The sequence below is a fragment of the Wolffia australiana genome, chromosome 18, assembly GCF_029677425.1.
Source record: "Wolffia australiana isolate 7733 chromosome 18, ASM2967742v1".
Classification (NCBI taxonomy): Eukaryota; Viridiplantae; Streptophyta; class Magnoliopsida; order Alismatales; family Araceae; genus Wolffia; species Wolffia australiana.
The window spans coordinates 2230496-2240051 of record NC_135852.1 but is presented as its reverse complement, the minus strand read 5'-3'; the positions used below and the strand labels follow the sequence as shown (position 1 = coordinate 2240051).

The following is a 9556-nucleotide window of genomic DNA, read 5'->3' as shown; positions in this document are numbered from 1 at the left end:
ATGAACGTTCCTAAAGTCACGTCTTCTTGGTAGTGGGAAATTTATGAAGATTTCCCTTTATTGTTCGTAAAGATCACTTTCACAGCAAGCAAAGCAAAAAGCCTGACCATTATGTCCATTGATAAAACTCTTTTTTATCCATGTTTGAGGATCTACACCGGCCATGTTCAAAGAAAACTCTGCTGGTCGTTTAGCATCCTTCTGGAGAATTATGAAATTGACAGGTCAAACTCAGAGCAATTCATCATTGACACCATCATCCCAACTTATCTTCATCTTCCAAAGACTTTGATTTTAAATCATCTCAAAAAGGGCGTTTATTCACTCAAAATGTGATTTCATATAAACTGCATATCTATATATTGTAGGGTTGGTAACGCCATTGTCAATCCACTTGAAACGAAACATGATGTTGTGATAACAATGTCAACTTCCAAATGATTATCCGAACCCTAATTTAGTTTAAAAGTATTGATTACTTAGATTTACGAATCACATATTCTAAGGTAGATATCATAGTTTCACCACTTTTTATTCTATTAAACACAGAACATTGGATCTTGATGGCCTGCCTAGAGTAACCTCTGGATTTCAAGACAAGACATATCGACAAGACTCGAACAACAAAGTTCCACATGGAAGGAAAACTCACAGATGCTCATGGTTGGATCACCCCCCTGCTTCATGCACTGCTCTTAGCCACCGCCTCGTCAAGCCTTGCGCTCGCGGCTTCCCAGGAGATCAGCTTGTCGATGAATGTGGAGACAAAGTCCGGCCTCCGGTTCTGCCCATTAAATACCCCAATGAGAAAAAAAATCTAGAATTAATCTTGGGTTAATATTACCAGTCCCAACTCCTATGAGGGGGTTTTTGGTAATTCAGGCTTTGTTGTAGTTTCCTTCAAATACTTGTAGCCTTTCCCTAAGGAATATACTCAAGGGCTCAACTGAATAGTGGCTGGGAGATAATCCTAAAGGTCGCACAGGCGCCTACCCTAGCCTGTTCCCATTTGATCTTCTTTCTCTTCATCTCCCTATCTCTCTCTCTACCTTTCCAAGACTATTATCTAGGTTTGAGTTGGAGGCTTGTATCAGTTAGTTCTATAACAAAGAGAGAGAGATTCACCTGGAAGTCCAAGTAGTAAGCATGCTGCAAACGGAAGAGCAGAAGCCATGGTCAGAATAAGCAGTGTTAGAGGCAAGAACATGGAACAGGAGATTTAGTAAATGAAGTTTACCTCCCAGACATCCACAACCAGGAGAGGCTGCAACAGAAACAGGAGCAGGAGTTTTAGTTGACTTAAATTGAGTACTTTACAAAGAAGGATTATGGAAACACCAGAAGCTTTAAACAGTTGGCTGTAAGGTTTGAGGACAGAGGACGGTTTGGGACAGGCAGGACTGAACAGGGCGTCCGTTCAGTCGTTCAGTACTCATCTGAGTCGTTGAACAGAACCGACGGTAGGATGATTTGTAAAATAGAGAAATTAAGCGGAGCTTGGAGACGGAATGAAACAGGATTGGAGCCGGTAAGGGGTCTTGCACGGTTTTATGTTCTGAGGTCAGGACGGATGACTGATGACAGACGGAGATCTGTCCCGCTCCGTTTGTCATCCGCCAGCCAACCATAGTTGACTGACATTTTAGACTTACATTCAACATTGATGAACTAAATTTACTAAATCTAATCTTTTAAAAAGAAAGAGGAAGCCAGCAAGATGAAGAACTCACAGTGTAATCCGCAACTAGAGGATTGACTGCGTTCGGGGTCTTGTCTACGAGGAGCTTTCCATTCTTGTCTGAAGAAAAAAAGATAAAGATAACATGTGATATTCGATTCATCCGCCAAGATAGCAGAGGAAGATGATATAGGGAGAGAGAACAAACATCCAAGCCAAGCCCAGCCTGATCCGAACTGGGTAAGCGCCGCCTGCTTGAACTCATTTAGAAGAGCTTCAACTGAGCCAAAGTCCCTCTCTATCAGCTCCAGCAACAACCCAGAGGGTTTGCCGCCACCGCCCGGCTTGATCGAGTTCCAGTAGAAATCGTGGTTCCAGATCTGAACAAGAACCCGTGTTAAAATCTTGATGATTTTATGATAATTTTTTTTTAAGAAGAAGATTTTATGATAATTTTGATGTCCAGGAGAAAGGAAAAAGTAGAAGATCAACAGATTAAGAACTTGGATCTGTTCTTAGCTTCAACCAGAGTTTTGAACCAGAACTTGGATCAACAGATTAAGACTTCGATCTGTTATTTGCTTCAACCACATTTTTGAGGAATCACAGGTACCAGCGCAAGAAGAAGCTTATTTCAAAATTACGCGGAGAAAGAAGCTGAAGTTTTTGAATTTGAACAACAGAAATGAACGAAGAAGACGAACAAGTTGAAGATCAACGGATCGAGAACTTCCATCTGTTCTTAGCATCAACCAGAGTTTTGAGGAATCAAACGTACCGGAGCAAGAAGAAGCTTATATGAGAATTGAGCGGAGGAAGATGCAGGAAGATTTTAAATTCTGATTCCAAATATGAACGGAGAAGATGTAGAAGATAAAATATTAAGAACTTGGATCTGTTCTTAGCTTCAACCAGAGTTTCAATGGCGAAGAGAAGACTGAAGAAATGCGAACAAAAATCCAGAAGAAAAGAAGGTTCGACACGAATTTCGACGAACAGGGGGAAGAAAGATCCAAAATTGAAGCTACAGATCTGCGGGAGAAGGTAATGGCGAAGAGAAGAGCGAAGAAACACTAACAAAAATCCAGAAGAAAAGAAGATTCGACGCGAATATCGATCAACACGGCGAAGAAAGATCCAAAATTGAAGTTGCAGATCTGCATAAGAAGACCGATGAAACGCAAACAAAAATGCAGAAGAAAAGAAGATTCAACTCGAATTTTGATGAACACGGTGAAGAAAGATCCAAAATTGAAGCTGCAGATCTGCAGGAGAAGGCAATGGCGAAGAGAAGAACGAAGAAACGCGACCAAAAATGCATAAGAAAAGAAGATTCGACACGAATCTCGACGAACAGGGGGAAAAAAGATTTAAAATTGAAGCTGCAGATCTGCGGGAGAAGGCAATGGCGAAGAGAAGAACGAAGAAACACGAACAAAAATGCAGAAAAAAAGAAGATTCGACACGAACCTTGACGAACACGGGGAAGAAAGATTCAAAATTGAAGTTGCAGATCTGCAGGAGAAGACAAAGGCGAAGAGAAGAACGAAGAAACACGAACAAAAATGCAGAAAAAAAGAAGATTCGACACGAACCTTGACGAACACGGGGAAGAAAGATTCAAAATTGAAGTTGCAGATCTGCAGGAGAAGACAAAGGCGAAGAGAAGAACGAAGAAACACGAACAAAAATGCAGAAAAAGAGAAGATTCGACACGATCCTTGACCAACACGGGGCGTAAAAATTCAAAATTGAAGTTGCAGATCTGCAGACGAAGAGAAGAACGAAGAAACGCGACCAAAAATCCGACGAACCGAACGAAAGCAGAAAAAGATCGAACAACCACAAACCTGCGCGGCATTGTTGAAGGTCGGAAGCGGGCTCCCGTCGTTGTACGACTTAACGATGATCTCTTCCAAGCTCAATCCATCAAGATCCGTCCCGGCGATCTGCTTGTTCAGATTATCCACATAGCTACGGTGATGCTTCCCCCAGTGAAACTCGAGCGTCTTCTGGCTCATGTGGGGCTCCAGCGCGTCCTACAAAGTGCAAACCCCCCCCCACAAACACCATGAAAAAAAAACTTAGAAAAAATCCAACTCCCAGAGTTCAAAAATCCTCACCAGGGGATACGGAGGCGACTGGAGCTCCAGCTGAGCGGACACGCGGAAGAAGGACCCTCTGGCAACGCGAGGCTATGAAAAGATCGAAGTTAGGATCTTGCTAGAGGAATTAAGATGAAGGGGTGAAGGGCGGACCTTGGGGGGGAGAACGGAGCAGGGAGAGGCTCTTCTTCCTGGGGAAGGTGGTCAGGGAGGTGAAGCCATGGCTATGGAGGAGAGATGGGGAGGAAGATTGAAGGTGTACCTTGGAAGGAGGAGGAAAGAGCTGCCATTGGGGTTGTTGCTGCCGTCGCCGCCATCGCTGTAGAGTGATCTCTGGTGGGTACTTTGGTGTGGGGGGGGGGGGGTTATATTTATAGGGGCCTTATCTCCATGGACGTGTGGCGGCCGCACGGCCTCGATTTCGCTGTTCCATCTTGTTGGGTCAGCGCTGTGGTTTCCCGGGTTGACGTCGAGAACTGCGGTTGACGGCGACTGAAGCCGTCAACCCTTGTTTTAGTGGTTTTTAGTTTGACCCATCAACGCGCTCTCTCTCTCTCTCTCTCTCTCTCTCTCTCTCTCTCTCTCTCTCGCTCTGAGACTCTTTCTCTCGGAGACACTCTCTCTCGGAGACACTCTCTCTCTGAGACTCTTTCTCTCTCTGAGACTCTCTCTCTAACTCTCTCTCTGAGACTCTCTCTCTGACTCTCTCTCTGAGACTCTCTCTTAGTCTCTTTCTGACTCTCTCTCTCTGACTCTCTCTCTGAGACTCCCTCTGAGACTCTCTCTTTCTGACTCTCTCTCTGAGACTCTCACTCTCTTTCTCTGAGACACACTCTCTCTGACTCTCTCTCTGAGACTCTCCCTCTCTCTCTCTCTGAGACTCTCACTCTCTCTCTCTCTCTGAGACTCGCTCTCTCTGTGACTCTCTCTCTGAGACTCTCCCTCTCTCTCTGAGACTCTCCCTCTCTGACTCTCTCTCTGAGACTCTCCCTCTCTGACTCTCTCTCTGAGACTCTCCCTCTCTCTCTCTCTGAGACTCTCACTCTCTCTCTCTCTGAGACTCGCTCTCTCTCTGACTCTCTCTCTGAGACTCTCCCTCTCTCTCTGAGACTCTCTCTCTCTCTCTCTGAGACTATCTCTCTCTCTGAGACTCTCTCTCTCTGAGACTCTCTCTTTCTCTGAGACTCTCTCATTCTCTGAGACTCTCTATCTCTCTCTGAGACTCTCTATTTCTCTGAGATTCTCTCTCTCTGAGACTCTCTCTCTCTGACGCTCTCCCTCTGAGACTCTCTGAGACTCTCTCTATCTCTGTGAGACTCTCTCTTTCTCTGAGACTCTCTCTATCTCTGTGAGACTCTCTCTTTCTCTGAGACTCTCTATCTCTCTCTGAGACTCTCTCTCTCTCTCTGAGACTCGCTCTTTCTCTGAGATTCTCTCTCTCTCTCTGAGACTCTCTCTTTCTCTGAGATTCTCTCTCTCTCTCTCTGAGACTCGCTCTCTCTCTCTCTGAGACTCTCTCTCTCTCTCTGAGACTCGCTCTTTCTCTGAGATTCTCTCTCTCTCTCTAAGACTCGCTCTCTCTCTCTCTCTGAGACTCGCTCTCTCTCTCTCTCTGAGACTCTCTCTTTCTCTGAGATTCTCTCTCTCTCTCTCTCTGAGACTCGCTCTCTCTCTCTCTGAGACTCTCTCTTTCTCTGAGATTCTCTCTCTCTGAGACTCTCTCTCTCTCTGAGATTCTCTCTCTCTCTCTCTGAGACTCGCTCTCTCTCTCTCTGAGACTCTCTCTTTCTCCGAGATTCTCTCTCTCTGAGACTCTCTCTCTCTCTCTGACTCTCTCTCTCTGACTCTCTGACTCTCTGACTCTCTCTCTCCCTGAGACTCGCTCTTTCTCTGAGATTCTCTCTCTCTCTCTGAGACTCGCTCTCTCTCTCTGAGACTCTCTCTTTCTCTGAGATTCTCTCTCTCTCTCTGAGACTCGCTCTCTCTCTCCCTGAGACTCTCTCTTTCTCTGAGATTCTCTCTCTCTCTCTGACTCTCTATCTCAAACTTTCTCTCTCTCTCTCTCTGAGACTCTCTTTCAGACTCTCTCTTTCTGAGACTCTCTATTTCTGACTCTCTCTCTCTTTCTGAGACTCTCTCTCAGACTCTCTCTCTTTCTCCTGAATCTCTCTCTCTGAGTCTCGCCCTCAAATTATTTCTCAGAAAGTCCTCTTTCTAAGACTTTTTCTCTCTCTGGGAGACTCTCTCTCATATTTCATTTCTCTCAGACTTTCTCTGAGACTCTCTTTCTAAGACTCTTTCTCTCATTAACTATCTCTGTGAGACTCTCTCTAAGACTTTCTCTTAAACTCTCACGCTCTCTGAGACTCTCTCTCTCAGAAATTCATCTTTCTTAGATTCTCTCTCAGACTCTTTCTCACATACTCTTGCTCTCTCTCGGGCTCTCACATTCTCTCTCAGAAACTCCTTCCTCTCAGACTCTCTCTCTCTCTCTCTCTGAGACTCTTTCTCACATACTCTCGCTCTCTCTCTCTCTCTGGGACTCTCAGATTCCCTCTCAGAAACACTCCTCTCGGACTATCTCTCTTAGACTCTTCTCAGACTCTCTCTCTGACACTGATACTCTTGTGATATCAATTGTAGAAACTGAATTTGAAATCCAACGTGAAAACATATCCACCAATTGTTCTTGTAGAAAATATAGAAATAAAGAAGACTAGACAGGATTGGACGGCCCTCCTAGCGACGGATGAGCTCCTTCCATTGATCAGGTCGAGGCGGCTCCTCTGGATGAAGAGCTCCTTCCGTAGACCTGATCCTCCCTCTACCCCCTGAGCTGAATGATCTTCCGTAGACTGTGGCGCTCTCCCACTGCGACGGACCCCGAAGGAGTGTGAGTCTTCCGCTCCCCCTTCTCAAGAAAAATGCCCGAATTGGTTAGTAAGTGTCCAGGACACTTTATTTATAGTGTTGGCCCGTCATGGAATCTTGACTTAGTCAGCGCTCGGGTAGTTATTCCTGCAACTCTGTTTATACTTGTGTCGCTGACTATACTTCTTAGAATAGAACTTATCAATGCTTTCCCCGTCAAGTTTCAGCTTGTCCTCAAGTTGGAATCCTAGAAATGTCTTGCTTATACGCATCACTTGTTCCCAAGTAGCCTCAGAAGCAGGCAGGTTTTCCCATTTAACTAAAACTTCTGCCCATATGGCGTACGTCATACCTTAAGGATATTCTCCGAGTAGACGTGTCATTCATAATCATCTGTTAGTGTTGATCTGAGTATTACATGTCTTTATTTTCTCTCTCTTGTTAGCCCATTAAGGGCCCTCTCTAGTCAGCCCATTAGGGCTTCCTATAAAACCCTGTAATCTCTTTCATTTGCTATGAAGAATTGTTCTTTTCTTGTTTACATGGTATCAGAGCCCTAACCCTAACCCTAATCTGGGTTTCCTGGGCTCGACCTTGCGCTCCGATCTTCGGCGGGTCTCACGACCGCCTGATCTCGCGCTCCGGTCTCTCGCTGTCTCGCTCCGGGCCTCCCAGGCGCTCGCCGTTCTGACATCTGCCGTCCCAGCGTCTTCCGCTCCGGCGCCCGTCGTCCCGGCTCACGCCCTCCCGGCTCGCGCCGCCCCGGCTCGCGCCGCCCCGGCGACCGACGTCCTGGCGCTTGCCGCCCCGCGTCGTGCCCCGGGCGCCGCCGCCCCGGCCCCGCCATCCCAGCGCCGCCGCCCTGGCGCCGACGCTCGGCGCCCGACGCCCGGCACCGCCGCCCAGCTCCCACCGTCCCCGGCGCCCGACGCCTCGGCGCTGCAGTCCCGGCTTCGCTGTTCCGGCGCCTTCGACTGTGGTCTACTCTGCTTTCATCATGACGAACCCGGTTGAAGCCAGACCTCTACTGTTACGCCAGACTCGACGCCGGTATCTACGCCACATGCATCTGCGGTGCCTCTCGAGCCCAGGAATTGGTCATCCTCCTCTGGACCATCCTCTTTGCCTCGGATGCCTCCGGATGGTATGTTTACTGGATTCAATCTCCTGCAATGGCGCCAGACGCCCAGATAACTTTAAAAGGGCGTCTCATGCGCCATCTTCTAGAAGACGGACCTTCCCGGACCGATCCCAAGTATTATGACTGGCTGGACGTTGAGGGGTAGTTCATCGTTGGCTCTTGGACAGTATTTCACCTAGTGTTAAAGGTGAATTCATGTCTCTAGAGTCGGCTCGGCGGTCTGGGAAGCAGCACTTGAGAGCCACTCCAAGAAGCACAACATTGCGACTGCATGCAATTGGTACATCGGGCCGCTAACCTGCGTCAAGGGACCGGTCTATCATGGAGTACAGACGGAGCTCATTTCGTTGTGGAATGAAATTGACTACTACATGCCGTCCAACCCCATTCGGTGGACCGCCAATATACTCTTCAACCGGGTTTTCCAGTTTCTTATGGACTGAACCCGAATATGAAGTTGTACGGGCTCAGCTTATTCATCGGAGACTGGTCCTACCTTCAAGGATGCGCCCACAGTGTGCGGGTTGAAGAATCCCGCCAGCAGGCCCAGAACTCGGCCGCACTTGTAGCTCATTCCTCTTCGTCTGCACGCCCATCGTCGACTCCACCACCCGGCTCTTTGCCACGTGGTCCGACGGCTCGACGGAGGATTCTCCAAAGGGTGATCCTTCGCTGTTTTGCAATTACTGCAAGAAGCGAGGTCACTCTAAGGAGACGTGCTACAAGCTTCAACGGAAAAGCGCACAACCGAGCAACCTTGCTGCAGCCGCCGTCCGTGCCCCGGGTCAAGTGCCTATGCTGTACGGTCTTCTCCCGACTAGTGCCTCGCCCGCTAGCTTCACTCCGAAGAGATGGAGCGTCTACGCCGCTTGCTTGATCCTCCAGTGGGCTCATGCTCCTGGCCCACGCAGGTATGTCCACCAGTCTTCCCACACCTACATCCTCCTGGCCATTCTTTTTCCTCTTCCACTTGGCTTGATTCCGTGCCACCGCCACATGACCCCAAATCCTCGAGCCTTTCAAACTTATGCACCCGCTTCTGGCTCCTCCAAAGTTAAAACAGCCTCCGCGATCTTCTCACCGTGGCGGGTATTGGTCGTGTGGCCCTTTCCTCTTCTATGCATCTATCTAAAGTTCTTCATGTTCCTCGCCTTACTCATCATCTTCTCTCCCTATCTAGCCTTGTTCGCGACTTGAAACAAGACCTTACCTTCTCTCCTAATTCATGTTTTTATCGTGATAAGGTGTCGGGGAGGACGATTTCCATTGCTGAGGAGCACGAGGGGCTCTATCTTGTTCGTCCTTGTTCGAGTTCTCTTGCTTTTGCTGCTGCGGCAGTTTCCCTTTCGGCTTCCCACGAGCGTTTGTGGCTTCTTCATCGACGTCTCGGCCATCCTTCTTTTGCTACTCTTTATCGTCTCTTTCCTAAACTCTTTCAAGGCCATTCTGTGGACCGTTTTGTTTGTACTGCTTCTCGAATTGCCAAACATCATTGTACCACGTATCCTATCTCGTCTTCTCATTCTTTGACCCCATTCTCCCTTATTCACACCGATGTGTGGGGGCCTTCCCCTATTCATAGTACTTCCGGTTCTCGATGGTTATGCATCTTTATTGACGACGCTACTTGATTCACGTGGGCATATTTCTTGAAGAACAAATCGGAGATATCTCGTGTCATTCCCCAATTTTACTCCCTTATCCAAACTCAATTCTCTATATCCATTCGTCGCTTCCGCTCCGACAATGCTAAAGACTACG

General features: G+C 47.6%; 1 protein-coding gene across 1 annotated transcript; it reads right to left on the bottom strand.

The window, feature by feature from the left end:
• Positions 1 to 509: 509 nt before the first annotated feature.
• Positions 510 to 4173, bottom strand: LOC144714909 (superoxide dismutase [Fe], chloroplastic-like). Its single transcript, XM_078589713.1, has 9 exons — positions 4046 to 4173; positions 3937 to 3974; positions 3802 to 3873; positions 3529 to 3717; positions 1887 to 2058; positions 1731 to 1798; positions 1238 to 1264; positions 1126 to 1149; positions 510 to 784 (listed from the first exon to the last, which is right to left on the bottom strand). Exons 1-9 carry the CDS (start codon positions 4098 to 4100, stop codon positions 683 to 685), a joined length of 747 nt encoding a protein of 248 aa, XP_078445839.1. The 5' UTR covers positions 4101 to 4173; the 3' UTR covers positions 510 to 682.
• Between the last annotated feature and the right edge of the window lie 5383 nt (positions 4174 to 9556).